Genomic DNA, 26,851 nt, shown 5'->3' on the forward strand with positions numbered 1-26,851 from the left:
GCGCCCCTGGACAGGAGGGTGGCGCGGTGGCAAATGCGTCCGTGCTGAAAATAAAGAGAACTGGGCAGTCCACCCCACCCGTGTTGCTTTCGAAGCGCTTCTGTTACCGGGGAACTGTGCTTTACTGGGCCTTCTAAGCCTCATGCAAAGGCCAGCCTGGGCCTAACCGGGAACCAGCCGCAGTATTAGGGCTCCTAATCAGAGAGAAAATATAGCGCAGGAGAGACCGTGAATAAAAAGGAGGGTTGTCAAACGCCTCCAAAAATAACCAGTCCCTTTTATCCCTCCTCCTGAACATTTAATTGGGAGTCAGCATCCTCGTCGGCGTAACCGGCAGAGCATAAGCCCTGCCACCTCACAAGAGGCTGGCGGTAGGAATTTTCGGAAGGCGGAACATCGTGTCCACGAAAGCGTGATTAAACATCGTCAGTTCATACACGCAAACTTTACACTGCCATCGGAGAGGTCACATTGTGCGTGTTGCCTAAGCAACAGAGTCGAATTTGCATCGCGGCTGGAAGCATTTCAGGACCCATCGCACGGTTAATAATTCGCCAATATTGCCCCCAGTGTGAGACATAATCGTGCGAGGATTTTGCTAAAGAGAGCGTTTAAATGATTTAATGTGGTTACTACAAAGTGAATAGAACACGATTTTTTTGTTATATGTTAATGATCTGAGTGAGCACGATTTAGATGCTCACTCTCTGAATTGATTGGCCTCTCTGCTTTGGGAATAGTGTAGGGGTTAGATCTGATGCTAGTTCAAGAGGATATATTGAGATGAGTTAGACCAGAAGTCCTCCATGTAGCTTGAGAGTACTGAAGCCTAAAGCGCCTAGTGCTCTGAGGCCTGGTGCCCTCCAGATCAGCGTACTATTCATATTTGCTCAAGGTCGCAGGTGTTATTGTAATGGCCTCCGACGTGGGAAACATCCTTTACAACGCAACTTTTACCACGCAGTGCCTTTACGACGCAACTTTTACAACGCAAACCATTACAACGCATTGCGCTGGGGGGCGCTCTAGGATAAGGAATACGTTTAATTTACTGTCCAACACCTTCCCTAGTGTCCACGGGGACTGGAGTTGGAATAGTAAATTAAACTATTCACTATCCAGCGCCCCAAAGCACTATGCGTTGTAAAGGTATTCGTTGTAAATACCGCGTTGTAAAGGCATGCGTTGTAAAAGTATGCGTTGTAACGTCATACATCCTTTGACGTAGGTAGAATGAAAGACCCACATTGAAGACAATTGACAAAGATATTCGGGAGTGCACGTTTAGTTCACAAGCAGAAGTAGGCTTGTTTTAAGAGTGTACAGCTGCATTTAGATTTCACAATAGGTAGTTTTGTAGACATAAAACATTACTCGTTTTCGTGTGAGTAAACGCGGCACCATAGGTGCATTAAATATTTGCAAATGTACTTGCAACTGTTCGCCAAACATGGCTGACAGCCAGGGACTAGCACATGAGAAACATATGGAACTTCAAAAGGCAACAAAAAGACTCCCAATGGCTGCACATCCATAGTCTTCTAACTCCAAGCAGAATTCTGGCAATACATCAACAGGCTGTCTGGACATGGTCACGATTGGCGAAACGGAGTTCCAGGGCACACATGGGTAAACCATGTGAAAACACTTTACTGTGACCCCTCTCACAACCTCCCTTCAGTCCACCAATGACCATCCATGAGCATTAGTCTGCATAAAGACACTGACACTAAAAGCCGGGCAAATCAAATCAAACAAGGAGGAAACAAAGGAATCTCTGGATGTGTACAATCAGAAATATATATGAAAATACTAAACACCATGAGAAGCAACGGAGCCCCAGGGCCCAACGCCAATTGTTCAAAGAGGACATTGTATTCTGGGCAACAATCCTAACCCCATTATACAAATTTTGCATGATGAACTCAACAGTCCCTGAAGCCTGGAAAGGATCCCTGCTCCATCAAATACATAAAAAAGGCGAAAATGGAGATCCAACCAATCACTGGATGATAGCCCTCCTAGACATTGAGGCAAAGGCATATATACGCAAGCTTGCTTCTACAAGATCTACAAATCTGGGCTAATGAGGACGGATTACTAATAGTCTCCCAACCCGGCTTTAGGACAGGAGAATCAGCACTGGATAACATTCGAGCCCTAGCCTATTTGGTAGATCAATCCAATTGGCAAAACCAGTGCCACCTCTTTGGCTGCTTCGTTGACTACTCAGGGGTGTTTGAATGTGTTAATTAATCCTGGGCGTAGTTTGCGTAGTAGCACTTCGCACTACGCACGCTACGCGAACTACGTAGTGCAGTGGGGAAAATGGTGTTCGCACTGATTGCACAGTGCTGGATGCTTGTCCACACTGTGCAATTATTGCAAATGGCATCTTGCACTGTGCAAGCAGACGTTTTCTGCCGCTGAAGTAGATTTTCACTCGAGCGGCAGCTTTCTCAACGGGGACTGGTAGTTTCTCATAGCGAGCGGTTGCAAGCATACGCGACCACTTGCAATCAGAAACTTGACCTCCCCGCGTTGAGAATCTCGCCGGGAGATTTATTCTCCCTTTTGATCTAACTCTTCCTTTATTACCAAGTCCTTTAGCACTTGGCAGGGAGTATGGGAGAAAATGGCATAAAGTAACTTGTGCCACTTTGGATCCTTTCTTTTCCTACCAACTAGACCCTCTATCTAATGACCTTAATGAAAGAGTGGCTAAACTTAATTCTTCCCTTCTACTTGCCATTGATGCCATTGCCCCGGCCATCTGCTCCCTGGTTCTCCCCTGCTCTGCGTGAGGAAAAGAGCCGTTGTAAAAAGTTGGAACGCAAATGGCGGCAGACTTATGATTCTGAGTCTAAAACTATTTATAAGACTGCTCAAAAAAAAAATTCAAAAATTAAAACGGTCTACCATGAGAGATTTTTATGCCCTACAAATTAAGAATGCAAATAACTCTTCCAAAACCCTTTTTAATATTGTAAATGACTTTGTTAATCCCCCAGCCATGGTGTCTCAGAGTACCCCCAGCCAGTTCTCATGCAATGGATTATCGGACTACTTTCAAGATAAAATCACTAATATAACATCTTCTTTTACTCCTGTAATGGCCCCCTCTATTTCTAGTGACATGGATCTTGAGAAAGTGTCACTGGTGTCCTTCAAGGAGCTTACTATTGAGACTGCATTGATTCTGCTTGTCCAGTGCAAATCTGGCTCTCCTTTAGATCCTGTTCCTGCTAAGGTGATGGGCAATCTGGCTCCTCTATTGATCAGCCCACTCCTTTCCATTTGGAACACATCGCTATGCACGGGCCAGTTTCCGACTGTATGGAAGGAGGCAATGCTAGTCCCAATTCTGAAGAAAGCAGACGCTGATCCTGCGCAATTTAGTAATTATCATCCAATTTCTCTCCTTCCTAAACCGGCTAAAATCCTGGAAAAGGCTGTTCAGAAACAATTGGCTGATTATTTAGAAGCCAACCAATTGTTACACTACTCGCAGTCTGGATTTAGAACTGGTTTCAGTACCGAGACCGCTCTTCTAGAGGTGTTGGAGACGATCCGTGAGTGTGTGGATAGGGGCGAGGAGGCCATGTTGGTCCTCCTCGACCTATCCGCCGCTTTCGATACGGTGTCTCACGAGATACTGTTGGATCGTCTGGGTCAGACTGGAATGGGAGGCGCGGTTTTGACCTGGATTGGTTCCTTTCTTAAAGGACGGACTCAGAAGGTCTTTCTTAGACCTTTTGAATCAGAGGGTAAACCTCTATTTTGCGGCGTGCCTCAGGGCTCCGCTTTGAGCCCTTTGTTTTTCAATGTTTATTTTGCTCCTCTGGCGAAGGTGGTGGAATCCTGGGGGGTCAGAGTGATCTCTTATGCTGATGATACTCAGCTTGTGTTTTCATTTAGAGATCACTCTGACACTAATTTTACCAATTTTCGCCATTGTCTTAGCAATATCTGCTCCTGGATGACCTCTAATCATCTTAGACTTAACACTGATAAGACGGAGGTCTTATTTTTTAATCAGAAAACCTCGCTGCCGGCCATTCTGTGGTGGCCGACTGTGCTCAATCCTCCTCCCACTCCAGTCCAAACAGTTCGAAATCTGGGCTTTCAATTTGATAATGCTCTATCCTGCAAACCACAAATTAATAAGGTCACGGCAGCTTGCTTTGGCAAACTGCGCATGATTAGAAAGATTTTTCCGTACCTCCCGCTGGATGCCCGCAGAACCATCATTCATGCCCTGATCACCTCACACCTTGACTACGCCAACAGTCTTTATGTTGGTGCCCCCTTGTACCAAATTGAACGAATGCAGATTGTAAAAAATGCGGCGGCGAGATTTATTGACAATATTCCTTACCGCCACTCAGTCGCATCCTATCGCAGGAAGCTACACTGGCTTCCCATTGCCTGTCGCATTCAGTTCAAGGTTCTGACTCTTGCTTTTCGGGCCCTCAATGGGTCGGGCCCGGGATACTTGAGAAAGAGACTTAAACTGTCCCAGTCGGTTAGATCTCTGAGGTCGAACAACTTGCGCCTCCTGGTTGTCCCTCGCTTTCGCCGTTCCAGAATTGGTGGCAGAGCGTTTGGCGTAATGACCGCTAAGCCCCGGAACAGCCTCCCATTGGACCTCCTCTGAATCACTGTTCCGGAGCAAATTGAAAACCTGGTTGTTCACTATCCCTTAAGTGTCATTTTTCCTTTCTAAGTCTGCAGTCTACAGCGCCGGGACACCCCCGTTGGGGGTAGCCGTGCGCTTTACAAGCTTCAAAAAATAAATAAATAAATAAATTTTCCACGCTCGCGATCGGCAACTTGATGTTGCTGATCGCGAACGAGGAAAAAGTCACGTAGGGATGTTGATTTTGCTTGCTCGCAGTCACCAACTTGACATTGAAGACCAGGAGCAAGCAAAAAATGCCCACTACTCTACGTGTTGTTGCACTGTGCTACGTGCAATTCGCGTAGTGTGTGGTAGCGCAAACTACGCACGCTCCGCGAGCGTAGTGTAGTACTACGCCCAGGGTTAGTGTTAATAGAAATCTACTTTGGCGAAAACTACAAAGTTGGGGGATTCCCAAGAGGTTGCTGAAGGCCATTCTAGCCCTCTATACCAGAACCTGGGTACGTGTGAAACTCACTGGGAACAGCGCCACAAAGAAGATATACACGGACAGAGGGCTGAAACAAGGCTGCGTATTGGCTCTGCTACTTTTTAATTCATACACTGCAGACCTTGGCAAAACAATATCAAAAGCCAACCTGTTAGCACCCAAAATTGGGTCGACCAGACTATTCCTTATGCAATACGCCGACAACATGGTTTTAATGGACCATACAAAAACGGGCCTGCAAAGAGCATTGGACGCAGTCAGCATTTACAATGAAGAAAATGAATTGACAGCAAATGCTAGCAAAACAAAGGTAGTCATCTTTGGAAAACACCCCAACAAACTTAAACATCAATGGAAAATGGGCAACCTGAAAATGTTAACAACAACCAAATATAACTACCTGGGGGCATGGGTCATATGCAATGGCAAGCCAACAGCTCACTTCGCATCTATAGAAGCTAAAGCCAAGGCGGTAACGTACGCCCTTTGCAAACTAAATTCAAAACTAGGCAGTGCGTCGACTGAGCCTCTTCGAAAGGTCATAAGAGCCAAGCTAATTCCTTCAATCTCCTATAGGCAACTAGTATTTCCCAGGGCCCTAATTAACATCATGAAGTCTGCCAACTGATGCACATTCAAACCCAGAATACCATATACCAGCCTACACCAGAATAGCGCTAGTAAGGCTGGAATTTGGATTAAGCAAACAATCTTAGGAATATTGAGCCTCGGCCATCCGTTATTATCGAGGGACATGTGCGCCCCCAGATACAATGAAAGCTACCCTGAAAGAAATGTTTACGAAAGGAAAAAATCCATGGGCAGACGCTTTATGAACAGCCCTCACGGAGCTGCACCTCGATCTGTCTGACTGGGGCTATTTTATTCATCAACCGGGCCTGCTTAAAACAATTTTAAGGAAACAAGTTTGAACACTATCAAAGCAGGATGAAAAATGTCTATGCAAAACCTCATTATTTAACAGCTTACAAGGAAGACTATGAGGTGGAATAATGATGATTTATAGCAGGATGATATAGCGACTATAGAGTCCTCCAGCAGAAACATTAGGATACTAGTCAGCTCTTATGAGGACAAACTGAGGCAGCCTTATCTCGACTCAGCTCTGAATAACCAAAACTAAAGCAAATACTTTCGGTCAGACTCATGGCCATGCCAATAAAAAACATTAATATTCGCTGGAAATCACTAGAGGCGTTTACCTCTTGTAGACTCTGCCATCATTTCGAGGAGTCCCTGGCCCACCTATTCTGCATCTGCCCTGAACTGAGTCTAGCACGTCGCACTTTACTAAAACCCTTGTTTCTAAAATACGGCATCGCACCTGCACGGACGCAATGAAGCTTCTTTTTAATTTAGAGATCCCCATGGAACTGGCTAAACCAGCGAAATTTGCAAGAAAATTTAAAGAGCTTTTAAGTAAAGATCGAGCCTTGGCTTAACTTAAGTCTCTAGGCCCAAAGCCGTGAGCATGTATCAAGTAACCATGGGCCTCTATTTTCACTTTTGATATGGCTCTGAAATGTATGAAACACATTGAAATGATATTGGTTGTATTCATTTTCGATATAGCCCTGAAATGTATGAAATGAATTGAAATTATATTGTTTTTTATTAACAGTCAAAGAAGGATCTTGGAAGTACACATGACGCATGGCCTTTAGTAACAATTTTTATTAATAGAAACAATAAAATCACTTTTTTGTTTTACTTGCAACTGTAACCGAGTCCTCGTTGCAACCAGTACAAATCATTGTGTATTGCTAAAATAAGTTGTAAACGCCCACCAGAGTTCATAACCAAGTGGCCAGAGGTTTACTCTTTTAAAAAAAAATTAAAATGTATTTAAGGAACCTGACCCAAGGGCTTGGTAGTTAGAAGACAGGTAAAAGAGAATCTTCTTGTTTTGTGAGAGGTGCATATGCAGGGAAGGCGATTACCTTAGCACTGACTTTGAGCACAGAGGGTGCAAGACAGGGGGTCAAATAAGGCAATAGGAGACGGGGGTAAGCTTACTTATTTTGACATTTTTAACACATTTCAAGATGGTTGCTGGGATGTTCAAACCACGTTTGAACTCTGTTCAAAACATGAGAAATCCATTTCTGTACTTGTGCCCCAAAATGGCAAAAGCTGTGTGCTACTTGTGGCAAGAAATGTTTACCTGTAATCATCATTATTCCACCTCATAGTCTTCCTTGTCAGGTGTTAAATAATGAGGCTTTGCATAGACATTGACTACTCTTCTTAATAAAACTGAGGTCATGGTTTATATAATACTCTTAAGAGAACACCCCCCTTTCTCCCAACATAAATCACAGACTCAGATCAGATGACTTCCTGTCATAAGCTGAATATAGAACAGCCCATCTTATTCTTATCTAGCTCTCTAATATGTATTTGTGTGTGTGTGTGTATATATATATATATATATATGTGTGTGTATGTATATATATATATATACTTCGAATGGAAAGGAAGGACGAAGCACGGAGAAACGGGGAGGCCGGACTGAGGAATTAAGACCTCGTATACACTGAAAGTTGAGCCTTAACCAGAACAACAGGAGAACTCGGTCCTATCTTCATGATATACCGAACTTATTAAGAACACTCACGAATAAGCTGATCAACCACAGCCTGTTGAATCTATTGAGATTGATCCGAAATACGGTGGTTTCTTCGTGCAAATTGTATAAGAACGAACTCCATCATCAAAGTTGTACGGTGCGTAGTAGAACTTCTGATCCATAGATATTCGAAAGTATCGCCAGAGAAAGTACGCTAAATGGACAGCAATTGAAAAGCTTCCTCAACCGTAATTTTCAGATACAAAGTCAAAAGTCTTAAATGTCCTGATGAAGGTGCCGAGATAAAGTGACACCGAAACGCCGCGTCGACCTTTTGTTAAGACCCTTTTTATTGAAATCTTGTTTTAATTGTTCATTTTCCATATGTGGTACTATCCGGAATGGTATTGTAAGAAAGTTTTAACTTTGTAATAGATTGTAACCCGAGTGGGAGGTATATATGAATAAATTGTTTCATATTTTTATAAATTTTTGCTTCATCATTTGATTCAGTCACAGTGTACTGCATACCCTTGAGTTTGATACTTATGTTTGTTGAGTTAGTAGTTACAGGTCAAAATCATTCCCCCTGAGTTCCAGCCACAGCTATCCTTGCCTGCTACCCCTTACAGGGACTCTCTTTTTCTGAGTATATATATATATATACACACACACACATATATATATATATATATACATGTATATATATATATATATATATATATATATATATATATATATATATATATATATATATATATATATATATATATATATATATATTCTCCAGTATTGAGCATTGACTCTTTCATAGATTCACATGCTTGCATCTTCCCTGTCGTCATGGTGGGAGTCCCACAGTAACAATAATACAAAAGCAGTGTTATAGTGTTATATTTAAGCATTGAAAACCACATAGAAACCAATAAACATTGACAGGCAATTCACAATGTTGTAATGCAACCAATTAGAGTCCAGATTCTTACGCACTCATCCCCTACAGAGCCACCACATCTCCTATTTTGTACCACACATAGTGTATGAGGGAATCTCCCTGAGTTCTTCTCAGTCTGAGTGCGTTGTTAACTTCTGACCTTTCCTCTACTCTCAGGCGTGATATTTTGTCCTTCAGGAACTCAAAGGTAACAGCTTTTGGGTTCTTTTTCCGGGTTAACATCATGTCAAAGCGATCTAAGAAGACGTTGTCCTGACCTTGCAAATCTTGTGGGAAACCAAGATTGTTTTTTAAAGATACCCATAAGGAATGACTTTCCTGCTTACTCCCTCATCATAAACCTAAGGAGTGTAAGCATTGCAGGACTTTTACAACCAAGGCCCTAAAAGATCGTGAAGCCAAGCTCCTTCTTTGGCTTCGAAAGAAGACCCATTCTGACTCTAATTCTGATGATGAGGTACAAAGAAATTCTTCATCGGGAAAAAGTGTAAAAATGAGGGCTCAACCTCATATGAAAAGGTTACCAACAGAGCAATGTCAAACAGCAAGGATTCTCGGACTGAAAGATCTGTGAATAGAGAGGCTTCCGAGCCATCAGCTTCTCACAAAAAGACTCCTTCCTCCTCATCTGTACCTGTGACTCCTTTTAAGAAGCCATCATTGAAGAAAATTTGTTCAGCGACAGACGCATTGCCCAAGACCATTCCGTTGACGCTGATGCAGCGTCGATGAGATCATCGACACAAACATCTTCTTACATGCTGGTGATGACAACGGCGTCGGTGACTCCCACGATGACAATGACATCCTCTTCATCAACGAAGGTGTCAACTATGGTGTCGTGAACAGCAACTTTCTTCTCGACGCCAAGGCCCACGACTCTCACGTCAATAAAGAGATAGTCTTTTCCGCCATCTTTGGCGCAGTCATCGACAAGCCCTTCGATGGCTATTAAAGACACAATTGTCATTTCAGGTGAAGGAATTCCAGTGCCATTGCACCAGGATATAAGCAATGTGTTCCCTCTGCCCATTGCAGCAGCAATGCTTTCAGCCCTTGCGAGGAAGCAGAGGAGAGGACAGTTTATGCCTAGAGCATCCTACCAGCAAAACGGATACCAGACGAATTTTCAACTGGAGTATTGTGATCAATATACATCCCAACAGCAAAACAGAGCTACTTCAGCCTCTTCATATTCACGGCAGCCTGCACATAGGCATCCTCTGGCTGGATGAATAACCCAAGGCGCCTCCAGGCGCCAGCAACAGTTTGTGGGCACTATTCACCTAAGTCTCTGATTGATGACATCTAAGAAACACTTCCAAATTTTACAACCAATGGAAGAGATTCTCTTAAGACAAAATGCATGTTAGATTTAATACAACATGGTTACAGTCTGAAATCTGTTCCAAAGCCTCCCAATCATCCACTTCTTATAAGGTCCCATTGTCATCTGTCTGTGCTAATGCAGGAAATTTGTTTGCTTATCTCCAAGGATGCGATAGAAGAGGTTCCGTTAATCCATCACAACAAGGGCTTCTATTGAAACTTTTCCTCATCAAAAAGACGTTGTGAAAATGGAGACAAATAATGGATGTGAGGCTGTTAAACAAATACATAAAGAAAGAACCTTTTAGAATGCTATCTTTAGAGGAGATCCTACAACTCCTAAATATAGGGCATTATAGGACATCTCTGGATCTCCTAGATGCGTACTTCCACATTCCCATACACGTAACACATCACCAGTTACTGAGCTTCGAGGTGGCAGGGTGCCATTAACAATTCAAAGTGCTTCCCTTTAGATCGCGTTCGGCTCCCAGAGTTTTCACAAAATGCATGGCCCTTGTAGCAGCGTACTTGAGAGTAAACGGTCACTAGGAGTGTCCATACCTGGATGACTGGCTTATAAAGAACCCCACATTCCCATCAGCAAGAAGATCTACTTGGTCCTGCCGTTAGCTGTTCAGAAATTCAGGTTTAAAACTGAACAAGGAAAAGTCGTCCCTAACTCCACCCAGGTTGTCTGTTTTCCTAGGGGAAATTCTGGATACAAACATCTCTTTTTTTTTAGTTTAATAGATTTTTATTAAGTTTTAACAGAATACAAGCAAAGCAATATAATTTTAAGATGAATATGATAAGTTAAAACAATAAACAATAGACTTGATGAAAAATGCAAAAAGGTAAAGAAAAGAAAAGAAGAGGAGGAAAGAAGAAGAAAGAAAGAAAGTGGGAAGGCAGGGAAGGGGAGAGAGGACAGAGAATGGAGAGGGAAGAGGAGAAAAAAGAAACAAGGAATAATGAGGGAATATGCGGATATAGGACAAATCATAAGCTCAAGTCGGATGGGTAGAAGAAAGGTAAGTAACAAAAGGAAGCCATAGGAGATCAGATTTAATTCTTGAAGGAATAGAAGAAGAAGAGGCAATTGAAATCCTAGGTTCGTCACAAATGAAATTCCACCAAGTTGTAACAGAAAGTTTGGAGTTATCGTTCCAACAAGATAAAATAACTTTAAATGCAATCGCAATGAATAAATCAAGTAGTCTAGCATTAGATGAGATTAATTCAATATCATCAGATAAAAATGCATTTGCTAACGTAAAAGGTCTAGAACATTGAAACATACGCATGCATATATCCCATATAGAGTTCCAAAATGAGAAAACAAAGGGACATTCAAACAATTGATGTTTAAGTGTACCTGGTTCGGAGGAACATGACCAGCAAACAGAGGGTGAGGAAGGTGAAAACTTGGAAACACTTACAGGTGTAAGAACAACTCTATGATAAATGAAAAAAAGGGACTGAGTAATGCGTGCAGCAACAGAGGTTTTAAATAATTTGGACCATAAGTGATTCCAAACATCAACTGGTATCGAAATGTTCAAATCCTCTTCCCAAGCAATCTCAACAAAGGACTTGGGGGCGAACAGAAGCATTAGATACCAATAGTTTATATACAAGGGCAGCCTTTGGTTGATGGAAAGAAAACAGTGGGTATAAGGGAAACATGGGAGAGAAGGATGGTAGAGCATTCGGAGGTGAAAGGGAAGTTAAGCACCCGCGTAGCTAGGGGGGGCAAAGGGGGGCGGACCGCCCCAGGCGGCACGAATTTTGGGGCGGCGTTGGAAAATGCAAGCAAGCTCACCTGCCGCGCATGCACCATCACCTCCTAGCATAGTGGTGGTGGTGTGGTGCGTGCGCGACCAGGTCACACCCCCCGAGGTCCAAGGGGAAAGACTGCAACGAGCCCCGGTCCCTACCCTTCGTAGGCGTACATGAGCGCAGTATTGCGTGCGCAGGCCTCGAAGTCGAACGGAGGCGCGCAAGGAGTCGCCGGGTGCTGACTGTCTTCTGTCTGCTGGGCGCAGCGCCGCAATAACCCCGGCGGGCCGCTTTCACATTGCCACAGGGGTGCATTGCCAATCCCACAGACCAGTGGTGGGGAGCCGAGAGTGATATGACCCAGAGTGAATAATGCGTGTACTGAAGGCGGGCGGCGCCAGTGTCATGCTCGTCGTTCGCCCAGTAGTTACTGATGAGGACAGCTGGACGCACACCTCTAGGCAGGCCCTGCCACGGCACAGTTTAAATTTGGCAGCCAGCTCAGCCAGGAGAGGGCCCCCCGGATCTCGCAATGCGTTCTGCTATGAGTCCTGGCCGGGGCCCAGTGCGGCCTAATGATTTGGACCATGGCAGCCGCTGTCTCACCCTAATACAGTCCAGTGCAACCTGGGGCTAAATTGAATGCTACTACTGGTCGAGTCAGGCTCATGTTGAGTCTTCTTCATGGCAGCTGTCTCCTACCATCTATCAGGCCGGGAGCTCGCTCGCTGACCTACAGTATGTCTCACTCAACTAGGTTCTTCTTATGGGGGCGTGGCTTGACTGCCGAGCGGAATGGCCACTTAACTCGGCGGCTCCGCCGACCAAGCTATTAATCCGACAATTATCCGGCTGATTGACGATGAATCTCGGACCCAGGGAGTGCCTGCCTCCCTGAATAACCCTCCGATTGATCCTCCAGTGAATTCAGGGACGCCGGGAGCGAAGAACCGGCTCTGCTGCCTGCTGACTGATTGAGGAGACAGGCCTGCGTGTGGGGTCGAGCCGGGGACTGGAGTTCCGCCCAGCCCGACGGCGATAGAGCGCACACGCAGCGATCGGGGAGACTGGAGCGGACTGCTGCTGGCGCCTGAGGTACGGCAGTGGCTGCCGTACGGAAGATCGCCCCTCATAGCCGCTGCCGGCCGGCGTGGAGGCCGTCGCTGGCCGACCTGCGCCCAGACCATCGGAGCGGGCGGAGGTGGTGAGGCCACCACAGACTGAGGCGGAGAGCCGGGCGGCGCCCCTGCTGACAACGGATGAGCGACCTGAGGCTGCGTGCAGGGCAGTGACAGCGGCATATGAGCAATCGGGGCCCGAGAACTGCTGAACGGACGCCCGGTGCACGCACCATTGGAGCGTCGGACTTGCTGAGGTGAGCTCCCCTGCGAGAGACGCGGTACTCCGGCGGCCATTTTAGAACGGGAGGGCCTACACTGCCACACATTCACTAGCTGGCAATAGTGGCAGCGGGGGTTCACTGGAGCCCTGCCTGGGACACCAGTAGGCTACTCATTGGACAGGCGGCGGGGTGACTAACGGGGCACAGCACCCCAGGAAGATGCCACGTTGAGCACACCAGACCCTGTGCCGTGAAATAGGCCCTGCTATCACGTGGGAGCTGGCACAATCCGTAGGCGGACGAGAGAGGAGGCAGGAGAGACACCTACAGCCTACAAAACGAGGTGAATGAAGGCCTGGTAGCTGGGGTAATCCCAGGGACAGATATACGGGGAAGAGACACCTGTGAGGCTACGTGCTGCTACTGGCACGTGTGGGGCGGATCTACCCAAGCCTGCTACCTGGAGGTGATTTGGCAGAAACCTGAGCCTGTCGCCTGAGACGCCATGGGGAAGCTAGACACGAGGCAACCTATAATAACATTCGATAAAACTAAGCAGAAAGCTGCGGGTCAGGAACAGACTGAGCTGGAGGCGGGTGGAGAGAGTACGCAACAGTACCCAGCTGAGGACATTCGTCACATGTTCCAGGACCTGAAAACGAGCCTGCAAGCGATCGATGCTCAAATGGACACCCTGGCCGCCCGCATGGATGGCATCACGTGGCGTATGGATAAGCAGGAGGGCAGGGTGAGTGTGCTGGAAACAAGAGTGACCGAAACGGAGGAGGTCCAGACGGAGCTGGAGAAGAAAGTGCGAGGAATGGACAAGGTTCTGGAAATCATCCAGCAGAAGAATGAGGATTTGGAGGTGCGATCGCGCCGAAATAACATACGCGTCACGGGCGTGGCGGAGTCCACGGCCATTCCAAACATGGAGCGGTACATGGAGACCATGCTGAAAGATCTCTTCGGCGATGGACTGTCTTCCATGTTCTTAGTTGAGAGGGCGCACAGATCGCTGGGACCCACGCCAAAACCGGGTGCCCCGCCGCGGCCCATTTTGGCCCGCATCTTGAACTACAGAGACAGAGACGCGATACTGAGGCTGTCCAGAGAAAAAGGCAAGATACAATATGATGGCAATAATATAGAAATGTATCCGGACTTTACTCTTCAGGTGCAGGCTGCCCGCAGAGAGTTCATTCCCACAAAGAAGATATTTCAACAGACGGGCACGAAATATGCTTTAATCTATCCGGCAAAACTGAGAGTGCAGGGTCCGGGGAAGCCAACGTTCTTCGTGGATGCGAAAGCTGCGCTTCAATATGCTAAACATTTGGCGAAAGAGCAGAAACAAAAAACTAATCAGGGGGGGCAGGACAATCCGGACCGGTTAAGTGATGTTGAGTGATACTTATGCCCCCCTGTGCAGACTTCCTGGAAAGTGAACCCTGAATTCATACCACGGTGGGGAGGAGAGAGACACACCTGAATGGAGGAGGAATGACACGAAACACGGAGGAGCAGGGAGGCCGACCACAATTTCAAAGGTGATGCAACACAATCAACACATCTTAACACAGTGATATGAAAACGGACATATAGCTGTGGGATCCTAAATTCAGAAAAGGACCTAAGGCTATCCCGCCAAAAACTCGAGCCGAGAGAAAAGTCCGGTGGCTCCTCCGTGTTTTTTAACCTATTTCCGTGAATTGATACCAGGTACAAATAGAAGAAACAGATGGTATACAGACATCCGGTTATCTTCAGAAGTTCTCTAATTGATAAACAGAGAAACTTCGTAACGTCAGACTATGTTTGAACTGTCAAAGTGTCCTGAAGAAGGTGTAAACACTACAAACAAACACCGAAACGCAGCTTCGACCTTTGTCCTTTGACTTTTTTAGATTGGTTCACTTACGTGAATATATTTTAATTGTATTTTCTAGATTGTAACCCTGACAGGGAGGTATTTTGATAAATTGTGTTTATAATTTTTACATCTCTGGTGGCCTTGTTTACCTGTTATATTTGAATATTTTGTGGATATACAAAGATGGAAAGTGTTGTATAATTACTTTTTGATCACACCATGATGTGATACCTGAGGACTAGCTTAGAAACTAGTTTTCCTTTACATCATCTGGTCTTAGTAAATATTGCTGATTTTATTGAGCATAGTACAAACCACAGGTTTCATTCTTTCTGCGTTTACGGTGTGCAGGACAGGCCTGATGCACCCTAGATGTAACACACTTAGATTGGCACAGGACAGATCTGCCCGACAACTACGGTATAGGCAGAGGCTGCCTGCAGATGCTATTACATGACATGGGAGATGGGGGAACATACGAATGCGCCTACTATAAACACATTGAAGTGTCTCACATGGAACGTTAGGGGCCTTAACGACCGACGTAAAATACGACTCACACACTCGTACTTGATACGGCATGGTATTGACATTTGTTATTTGCAGGAAACACACTTGCTCAGCTCTGACACGACCACTCTGAGGAACAGGAGATGGGAGGTGATAGCTGCAGCTGGGTACTCTAGCTACTCTAGGGGGGTGGCAATAATGATACGGAGAGGCCTACATTGGCGAACGCATTCCACACTAGCTGACAGGGATGGCAGATACCTAATACTAGTGGGGGCACTGTATAATACACCTATCGCCCTAGTGAACATATATGGACCTAATACTGACAGTCCTGACGTCTATGGCATAATATGGCATGAACTGCAGAAGCTGGGCCCTATGACGATTCTATGGGGCGGTGACTTTAATGTTCCCCCATCAGCGGATTTAGACAGACAGGGAGCCTCACGGGCACATCACCCTAAAGCTGCAGAACTGCTCCGGGAGATAATGGGGGATCTCCTTCTGGTAGATGCATGGAGGGTAGCGCATCCGACGCGTAGGGAGGGCACTTGCATAACACACCACAGAAGTGCTTGGTCGCGATTAGACTACTGGCTGCTTACTAGAGACTTACATGCATGGGTGACTGAGACCTCACATCTCGCCCGCACTTTATCGGATCACGCCCCGGTACAGATAAACATTAGAATCCCCCAGACGTACACCCAGCCTTTTACATGGAGATTTCCGTCCGACGCCTTACGAGATCAGATTTTCTGTGAGGGCCTTAGGACCAAGATAGAAGACTATTTCACTCTCAATGAGGGCTCGGTGGACTCCCCTGGAGTGCTGTGGGAGGCCTTTAAGGCTGTTGTGAGGGGGGACTGCATATCCCTAAAGACTGGAGTACTGCGCGACATACGAAACACACTACAGAGACTAGAGAGAGAAATACAAGACCTAGAGAAACAACAAGTGGACAGACCATCGCAAGAGACTTTAGCGCACCTTAGATCCAAACTCACTGAATACCAAACTGAGGCGGAAAGGGAGGTAGTATACATGCATAAGCACGCACAAGCCAGGAAATATGGCGAGGGGGATAGGCCTGGCAGGACACTTGCTAACCTACTACGTACACCCAGGGGCACCTCTTATGTAGCGGAGATACAGACGTTAGGTGGTGAGACACTACGTACACCGCCGGACATACTGAAGTAATTTACCAATTACTACTCCGAACTATACACCTCTAAACTATCCCTGTCACAGGCGGATTTAATCAAGTATCTAGATGAGATATGCCTTGCATGGTTTAATGACGGAGCACGGCAATATATGGACCTACCGTTTACGTTGGAAGACAAACGGAAGGTAATAAGCGCTATGCCAGGTGGTAAGGCCCCGAGAGCAGATGGACTTACAGCTGCCTTTTATATGGAATACGCGGAATCATTGGCTCCCTGGTTGCATCCTATGTATCAAGAGGCGTTAGAGGTCGGTAAACTACCGCCCACTGTGCGTGAAGCTATAATTATCACGATTCTGAAGCCGGATAAAGACCCCACTAAGACGGACTCTTACCGCCCGCTCTCCCTCATTAATCTAGATGCTAAGATCTACGCTAAACTAATTGCGGATCGACTGACGCCTATGGTGCCCCAAATCGCCTTGGCAGATCAGTCAGGATTTGTCTCGGGACGATCCACAGCGCATAACCTGAGAACCTTTTTCGGTATGCTCCATTACTTAGCCCCCCACGTACAGGCAGCGGCTGCCCTGCTAGACGCCACGAAGGCGTTTGATTCCCTGGAGTGGAACTATTTATTCACCTTGCTGCAGCGACTGGGTCTCAGCCCTCTCCTCCTGCAACATATCCAGTTATTATACACTGAACCCTCTGCCAGTATTCGAGTGAACGGGCACACATCTGAGCCAATCAGCATAACCAGAGGCACTAGACAGAGCTGCCCGCTATCGCCCCTGCTATTTGCTATCGCGACGGAGCCCCTGGCAGCCAAGTTAAGACAACAGCATGCCCTTAAAAGCATAGGGTTCACTACGCGTGGCACCCTTATCTCCCTATACGCTGACGATATCACTGTGTATCTCAACAACCCTAGTGACAATTTCGACACAATAATGCGCGAGTTCATTAGATATGGTGGCCTGACAGGCATCCAGATTAACTGGGCCAAATCCACTATGTTCCCACTAACTGACGGCAAAACCCTGATTACCTCAGAATTTCCTATACAGTGGAAGACTGAAGAGGTGCGATATCTGGGTGTTCAGCTGAGCCGCGCGGTACAAGAGCTGTGGACCCTGAACTATGGCAGAGTAATAGACTGGATAGAGAGCAAAGTAGAGAGGTGGAAAAACCTCCCGCTGTCATTGACGGGGCGCATAGCCTTCGCGAAGATGATAATCCTCCCCAAGCTGCTGTATTTTTTTGCGAACCTGCCTATTCCTCTGAATTCGCACTTTTTCAAACGCTTACGCACTGCGGTGCTGATCCTAATATGGGCGGATAAGCAACCTCGCGTCTCTTGGCAGGTACTGACTTTACCCTACTCACAGGGAGGGCTAAGCGCTCCAGATTTTGAACTTTATGCTTATAGCGCGCAAGCACAATACCTACATTACTGGCACCATCCGGTCCCCTATCAACCGCATGTAGCAATTGAAATAGATAGAGTAGCCCCTACCCCTATAAACACGGCAGTTTTTAAGCCGTACAAACACCCTAGACAGGACGTAGACACCGCTGAAAGTGTAAGGTGGGCCTGGGGGAAGATTGCAAGAAGAGCACACATTGATAAATTATATGCTCCGTCAATGCCACTGCGGGGCAATCCCATGCTGACACCGCTGACAGACGAGGCAATAGCGAAAAGGGCACGGTCGCACGACATACACAAGGGGGGTGACTTATACCCAGAGGGGACGTTTTTATCGCTGCAGGATCTATGCGGCACGGAGGCCCCCACGGCGTCCGATACCTTACTTTACTACCAGCTGAGAGCCGCATGCAGAGCCACTTATGAGAACTTTCCCAATGAGCCGGCGTCACTTCCAGCACTAGAGAATATACTAGCTAGCGCCTCGCCCTGCAAACTGGTAACGCGCATATATAGCATCACACAGCGGGAAAACCCATTAATAAGTACTAAATCGCGAGAGGCCTGGAATGGTGAGGCAGACTTGGACATTACGGAGGAACAATGGGTATATTCCTGCACCCAACTGAAGTACCTGTCACCAAACTATAGACTTAGGCTTATTCATTTTAATTATCTGCATCGTCTATACCGCACGCCCACTCAGATGTGCCGTATGGGACTGAGCGACGATAACAGGTGCTGGAGATGCAGCGCACAAGATGCCAACTTCACACACATGGCCTGGGGATGCCCGGTAGTCTCACGATACTGGGGGGAGGTTCTCACGCACATTGAGCACATAACAGGCATCACTGTAGAGAGAACGATAAACATGGCGCTGCTGGGGTATGTGAGAGATATCCCGGTGAAACGACGTAAGCTCACAGCAATGCTTCTGCTGATGGCGAAGAGGCAAGTGGCCATCCCCTGGCGAAAGAAACAACCCCCGGCAGTGGCGGCCTGGATACAGGCGGTCGTCTACTGCAAAGATCAACTTGAGGGATACTGGGAACAGATGCCGGGGAACTCCAGGCCTGCGGACATATGGCCCCCCTTTGTAGATTGGCTGCGACTGAGAGGTGCGGACCTCCAGACGGAGTAGCCTGAGATCAGTTGTACACAACTAGGCCACAGACACTCTGAGGGGTGAGACTGTGAGATACTCGGGTTGCATACACGGAGCCACTCAGACGGGATGTGTTCTATGGGAAATGGTTTATTATACGGAGAATAGAGATTTGCGACTAAGGAAGATAGCAATGGAAGATGTCGATGGTGAGATGCCTGATGTTACACAATGCACTGCGATGATTATAATCACAATACGAACTACGCCCATGCATCTGCTTCACACGCTGCCTGCCCCAGAGGTTGTTGGCAAAACAGCTGTGTATAGGCCTGTGTTTACGACAGCTGCCGGCCTCCGGGTTGCAGGCTGAGAGCCGTGTATTGTATGGTGACCAAATAAAGGTTTTGAAAATAAAAAATAAAAACAATAAAAAAACTAGGTTCTTCTTATAAATTGAGCGCATCATCATTCAACCTGCAAAGTGAGTTACAGCCGTTGAACTCTGCATAATTACACTGCCTACAGTCTGCACATTCACATAATAAACGTTCTATGCTATAACACTTTTAAGAGATCGGCTGCCTCCGGTCCTCTCCTCGCATGTTAACTTGACCTGGCCCAGTGTTGTCGCAGCTGTAGTGGTGCAGTATTTATTTTATTTATTTTTATATATTTTATGTGGGCTAGTGCACTACTATTGAAATGGGGTCAGGTGGAGGCCCGTGATTAGATAATGTCAAGCAGCACCATTTAGGCTGATGAGCCGGTCGCAATTTCCCAGCCTAACCCAAGGTGTAGGCCGCCAGTCACTGCCATTGTCATCCCAATTCCTCTGTTCCACTGTTCATGTCCAAAGCAGATTTTGATTTGTTAGGCCTGTTAAGGACCCAGCACGGTGTGTCCTATTTATTCCAATATGCATATGAGGTCACTCTCCAGCACTTCTCACTGCATCACACCGTTGGACTATTGCACTATGCAGTTCAGGCCACGTCCCACAGGGTCACCCAATTGAAAGTTACCTGTGCCAGCCCGCTTCCCCCAGTACTTAATCGACTCCTGCAGAGGGCACAGCTCTAATTTGCGTGTCCCCCGCTTGGCAGCAGCTTACCTACCATATGTTACCTTCCGTGGTGCTGAGAGCAGGTCCCGATCGAAGCAGGCTACGTGGTCTCTTCTTGAAGGGCCGCCAGTCCCCCCCTCAGGTCCCATTCTTCACGTTTCCCTCACAGGATCTGCACAGCTCCAGGCTCATCCGCTTGTGTCCACCTCCTATCAGGCGGGCCTGTGGTTTCCGATCCTCCAAATCCCTCCGATGCACTATGGTTCAAAACTTGCTAGTTTGTGTTTGCTTCATCTTTCGCAGTTATATGTTGCGTCTTTTCTGTTCCTTGTGTGTCTCTACAGGGCAGATGTGGTCAAATATTAAGGGCGCAGAGGGAGAGCTTCCCTAATTTGTGTATGCCATGTTTGTCTGTTAGCCACCCCCCTCCTTAGCTTCTAAATAATAACAATGCTGCAGTGTCATGTTGTCGCACATCTTTTACCTATTAATTTACTTTTAGGTGATGTCATCATTCAGCCCTGCTACTGTAAGCAAAGGTACAACTGAGCTCTGCATTGCAGCCACTGTCTGCGCAAAGTTCAGTTCAGCTTCAGTGAGGCAGGCTCAGGCTCCACGCTGGGGCCTCTCTAACACATCTTAGTGCCCTTCCATTTCTGGCACTTTGCAGCAGTTGTAAGATCTGATTAGAGTTTCTCGTTGCTCAGATGGGCGTCATTTCTGATATTTATAGGTTTGCCTCATCTTCATTGCTTGATTTTGCTCTTGAGAATGTGTCACTCATAGTTGTTGAAATGTCACTCCTAATTATACTGAAATTATGAAAATGTCACACACACAACAATCACCTTGGCAGCTATGAGCCTACAGGCGTTGACTTTTATTTCTGTGATATTTGTGTATATATATATATATATATATATATATATATATATATATATATATATATATATATATAAATGCAACGAAAAACTGTAAGATGTTGAAGCAGCTGAAATCAAAGGGCACTCATCTAGTAACCTTGCAAACTGACCGTACAGTAAAAGAATTGTGTAACTGTGCAGCTAAACACTTCCCGCCCTCATAATGCTTGTTTCTAGTCACTCTTCTACGTTTGTGGTGACACTCACCATGTTATCTTTGACTTTGCCATAGTTTCCCAAAATGACAATTTAATGTATCATATGGGTGAAATATGGTATGATAAAGTCACTTGCTCGGTGTTGCTGCAGATATCACGGCACAGCAACATCAATTTCCTTACAGTTAGTTGTAGGCACTGTGACAGAGTGTGAGAGCCAGGCCTGGCTGTCATTGCTGTAAACATGGCTCAAGATTGGAAACATGTGTCTCCCGGACCTGTGAGAGAGCTGTATAAATGTACAGTATGGTTACCTATCCACGCTTCCTACCACTCTATTGCAAAAGGGAACATAGGCATGTAAGTCGGGGCAGGCAGATGCCTTTCAAATCTTAGAACAAAGGGTTCAGGGCAGGAATGTTGCTGGTACATCGCAGTTTTAAAAGCAGCCGCATTCCAGCTCGAGACGCTGGGAATGGGTGTGAGCAAATGCAGCGCGGTGGCTAACAGGGCACGGTGCTCTTTCTCTGTGCCACTGCAATGCATCATGGGACGCGTTTGTGTGTTTAAAAGAAAAACACAACCTCGCCACTAATAACACAGGACATGCTGCCCCTCAGAGCCTATGCTTGCCTGTTTACTGTGCTGCCTGTTTTTATTACCCTAGTGCCTGCGCTGAGAAATACCCACTTTTGCTTCAAAATGTCCGTTTGGCGCAAATATTTTCTTGTCTCTGGTGAGACACTAAAAACACACAACATGCGCCCTTTCTTTAAAAATGCAAATGAGTAAAATATCAGGTTACCACATTATCAGGACAATACCTGCCTTAATAATGTCCAGAGGGCTTGTGACACATTCATATGGGAGGGGGACTAAAATTTCCTTGAGTCAGAGAAGGTAATAACCAAGAGAAAGAAACAGGATTGGGAACACCCAGTGGTGCGCGAACAATTTTCAGAGTGGTGTCGCTGCCATCAATGCTTCATCACTGAACTCAAAATGTTGTACATATATCATTAAAGCATGGTGTGTTCGTGCACTGTCATTTATAGACAACACAATATCCATTGAAGGGGTCACTTAACTTGTAAAGACACAGTTTTACAGATAAAACTAATATAGCGCACAAACGATGTGTGGAAATTGGGTGTCAATCAATCAAACAAACAGGATTTGCATAGCGTTACTTATCACCTGTGAGGGTATCTAGGCGCTGGGGGGTGGGGGCGGTGCTGCTGATGAGGGACGTTAATCGAATAACCATGTTTTTAGGCCCTTCCTGAAATCCTTCAGGGTGGCAGTCTGTGTGTTCTCCTTTGTACTGCCGGTCACCAGTATATTCAACTGTGTAGCCTTGGACTGTGTCATGTATGTGCATGTAACTTACATGATCAAGGTACTTATTTGCGGCGATACTACGTGTCTCTCTGTCCTTTTTCTCCCGCACCCGACCCCCCCTCGTCCCCCCCTCCAGGGGCGGCAATCTGAGGGATAGCCCCGGGCGCCACATGCTCTAGCTACGCCCCTGAAGTTAAGTGAGACTGAATAGCATTAGTTATGATTGTATACTCCTGTAAACATGAATTGGGCAATTGATAAATCTTCTGCAATTCAGGGAAAGGGAAAATAGTGTTATTAAAAAGGAGTTGATGTACAAAGATAATACCCTTTTCTTTCCAATATTTGTAATAAAAAGACTTGCCCTTATATTTGAGAAACTTATTAAACCACAAAGTGGACGATAGGAAGCATTGGAGGGGAGATAAATCTTTGAGAAACGTATCACGCAACAACAATTGTGAATATTTCAGTATCGGGTGGCGTGATACAAAGGAGCAATTGGACATAAAAACAGTGTGTTGAAACGAAAAGTCTTTCAACAAGGAGCGTTCAAACGTCACCCATCTGGGTACTGGTGAAGTCAAAAAATCATATACTAAAGAGAAGGACTGTTTAATCAAAAAAGCAGAGTGATATAATTTGAAGTTGGGAAAGCGGACACCTCCTTCATTTTTAGGCCTAATAAGCGTTTGCAAAGCAATACGGGGATGTTTGTTAGTCCATAAAAATTTGGAGCATAATGAGTTCAGTCGAGCAAAATGTGAGAAAGGAATTTTTACGGGGAGCATAGAAATAGTGTAGAGAATATGTGGTGTAATCATCATTTTAATGGTGTCCAGTCTACCCCACCAGGACAAAAATAAGGGAGACCAGGTTTGGAGAAGGGATTGGAGTTATTGGACAAGGGATTCAAAAGTAAACTTAAGTGTGTCAGCAAGAGAAGAGGAAAACCAAATACCCAGGTATTTTATTTTAGAGGGGCACCAAGTAAAGAGGTGTGGCGCCGCGGCCAGGGCGACTGACGCTGGAATCTGGGGATCACGGTTCGATCCCCGGCTCCGGCGGCAGGTTAGCCCAGCACCATGTGACTCTGGGCAATAGCTTGCTTAATCTTCCCGACGGCCCCCAGCGCCTAGAGACCCTTGCGGGTGATTGTGCGCTTTACAAATGTGGATTTATTATTATTAGAGTCAAACATGTATTGGTAACATATGGAATTTAGAGGAAGGACTTCTGTTTTGGAAAGATTAAGTTTGTACCCTGAGATGGACGAATACAAGCGAACTTCATCCATTAAGTGTGGTAGTGATGAGATCGGGTCAGCCATGTACACTAGGATGTCGTCTGCATAAGCAGAGATCTTTGTTTCAACAGATGCCAATTTGAAGCCATGGACATTGGGATTATGACAAATACGCTCGAGAAAGGGCTCAAGACACAAAATAAAAAGTTATGGTGAAAGAGCACAACCCTGTCTTGTGCCCCTGGACAAAGAAAAAAATCTCGAAAACTGGTTGTTAACAAAAATACTAGCTCGGGGGGAGGAGTAAAGGAGTTTAACTAAGGAAATAAAAAAGGGACCAAATCCAAACCATTGCAGGGACCTAAACATAAATTGCCAATTAATCCGATCAAAGGCTTTTTCTGCATCCAGGGAGAGTGCGGCAAGTGGAGATTTGAAGGATTTGCTGTGGGAGATAATGTTGGCAAACATACGGGCATTATCAGAGGCTAATCGTCCTTTGACAAAGCCAACCTGGTCAGTTTTAATTAAAAGGGGGACCCAAGGTGTCTAAGCGGGAAGCAAGAATTTTAGCGAAAATCTTACAGTCATAATTAATCAGGGAGATTGGGCGGAAATTCTTACATTGGGAATGATCCTTGTCAGGCTTGGGGATTAGAATAATTAGGGCATCCAAGAAAGAGCCTGAAGCTTTAGCAGAGGAAATAAATGAATTAAAGAGTTGAAGTAATTTGGGAGCATATATGGACTGGAAAGCAAAATAAAACTCAATGGGCAATCCATCAGGACCCGGTGCTTTAGATTTTTTGAGGGAAGATATGGCCTGAAGGACTTCTTGAAGGGAGATGTTTTTCTCTAGGAGGGCAAAGTCATCAGGAAGGGAAGGGGGAGGTCCTCAAAGAAAGACGTTAAATTAGAGTCCAATGGGTAAGTGTCATCCGTATATAGATTGCGATAGTAGTTGTGGAAGACTTCTGCAATATCCTTATCTGAGGAGACCAATGCATTAGTTTGGTCATTAAAAATTGGACCAATGGATTTACGTTCAGATTTGATTTTGAGATAATTTGCCAACATTTGACCTGCTTTGTTCTGGCCCCCATGATATTTGGATTTGATTTTTAGGAGGGTATTACAGGCTTCGACTGTAGCAATTTTGTTCAACTCGGACTTGGCAATAATTAAATTCTGAAGAGCATCCTTGGATTTGGAGGAAAAGTACGAGTGTTCAAGACTTTTAATATTTTTGAGTTGATCGTCATATTTGAGTCTATTAGTCTTCCTTTTTTTGTGACATAAGAAATGGTAAAAGCTCTAAAGGTAGCTTTAAAAGCTTCCCAGTTATTTGGAATAGAGGTGACAGAAGGGTCATTGAGAAGGAAGAACTCATTAATAAAAGCCATAGCTTCTTTGACATAAACCACATCAGACAATAAAAATGTATTGAATTTCCATCGACTAAATTTGGAGGAAGTCACAGTAAGACCAATGGCCGCATGAACAGGTGCATGATCAGATAGGAAAATGGACCCAATATCGGACCTTTGAATGGAAGGAAGAAGGGATTTACTAACCATTATATAATCTATCCTGGAACGGGTATGGTGTACATTTGAAAAAAAGGTATATTCAAGGGTGTCAGGGTTACAAGTTTTCCACACATCGTAAAAAGGACGCGAGGCAATGGCAGATTGGAAACACTTATGAGTTTTATCAGGTTGAAATTTATGGGATGAGAGTCTATCCGAAAAAGGATCTAACCATTGATTAAAGTCACCAGCTATCATAATATTTGGGCAGTCAATATTAGATATAAGGATTTTAATATGGTTCCAAAAGTTTGGATCAGGTCTAACTGGCCCATAAATGTTTAGTAAAACCAAAGTTGTATTTTGGATCACAACCTTTGCCATTACCCAGCGCCCTTCATGTTGAGATGATATAATTTGAGCCGACAACCCCTTATGAAACAAAATAGCAACACCCCCTTTTTGGTTAACCTCAGGAGAGAAAACTAATTGGCCCACCCAATGTCTTTTCAATTTGGAAGATTCAACATCTGTACAATGAGTCTCTTGGAGAAAAACAACTTGAGAATTAATTTTAGATAAATGAGACAGTACCTTTTGACGCTTGCAGGATGACCAAGACCTCGAACATTCCACGTCACAAAATTACACATGATGGAAGGAAAGGCGGGGGTAAAACATGTGGGGTGGATACACTTCAGGAGAACATCTACAAAGGGGGACAAAGGAAGAAGAAACGTTACACCAGGAGATATTACCCAATAAAAAAGAAGTAAACAGAAGCAATAAGACAAAAATCACTGTGATCGATACCAACAACCAATGGAGCCAAAATAAGATAAACATAAGTAAGCTAGGGAGAAGGAAGAGAAGAAGGGCCCAAGTCAGAGAAGGAATGAAGAAAGAGGGACAGAAAGGAAGGAGTGAAAGAGAAAAGAAAGAAAGAATAGGAAAGAAACAAGAAAACAGAACAAGGCAAAAGAGCCAGGTCTGAGAGAACAGAAGTAGCCAACACATCGGGGGTGGTAAACGCCGGAGAGGACACGGGTCCCACCGAGCAGCAGAAGAGCAAGAACGGGCAGAAATCCAGAAACCTCAAGAAGGAGGATGACACATAAAAAGAATCATGGCATAACTGGAGGGAACAAATAACCAGAACAAATTCAAGCTTGCATGAGAAAAGAAAAAAAAAAGAAAAAAGATCAAGTATTAGTGTCCATTTGAGAAGAGGAGACAGACTGTAGATAAGCCTGGAGCCTCTGGGGATCGTCGAAGGAGTGGACACACCCATTATGAGTGATCTTGCAGAAGCAAGGGTGCAGAATACCATATTGAATGTTCAACTGACGCATTTGAGGACG

The 26,851-nt window shown here is 45.4% G+C and overlaps 2 protein-coding genes across 9 annotated transcripts in view; one reads left to right on the plus strand and one right to left on the minus strand.

The window, feature by feature from the left end:
* The window catches only part of ENTHD1 (ENTH domain containing 1), a 1,583,016-nt gene that overhangs the window by 306,024 nt on the left and 1,250,141 nt on the right, over nucleotides 1–26,851 (plus strand). The window lies entirely within an intron of this gene.
* LOC144824278 (uncharacterized) overlaps nucleotides 1–26,851 on the minus strand; it is a 247,278-nt gene that overhangs the window by 117,108 nt on the left and 103,319 nt on the right. For all 4 annotated transcript variants that reach the window (XR_013608917.1, XM_078683410.1, XM_078683413.1 and 1 more), the window contains one exon: nucleotides 26,085–26,199. Coding sequence is in view for 3 of the 4 variants with exons in the window: in XM_078683410.1 (XP_078539536.1) it covers nucleotides 26,085–26,121 (37 nt within the window). In the remaining variant the exon portion in view is untranslated. The remainder of the gene's footprint in view (nucleotides 1–26,084; nucleotides 26,200–26,851) is intronic.

This window comes from Lissotriton helveticus, chromosome 1_1 (genome assembly GCF_964261635.1).
Source record: "Lissotriton helveticus chromosome 1_1, aLisHel1.1, whole genome shotgun sequence".
NCBI lineage: Eukaryota > Metazoa > Chordata > Amphibia > Caudata > Salamandridae > Lissotriton > Lissotriton helveticus.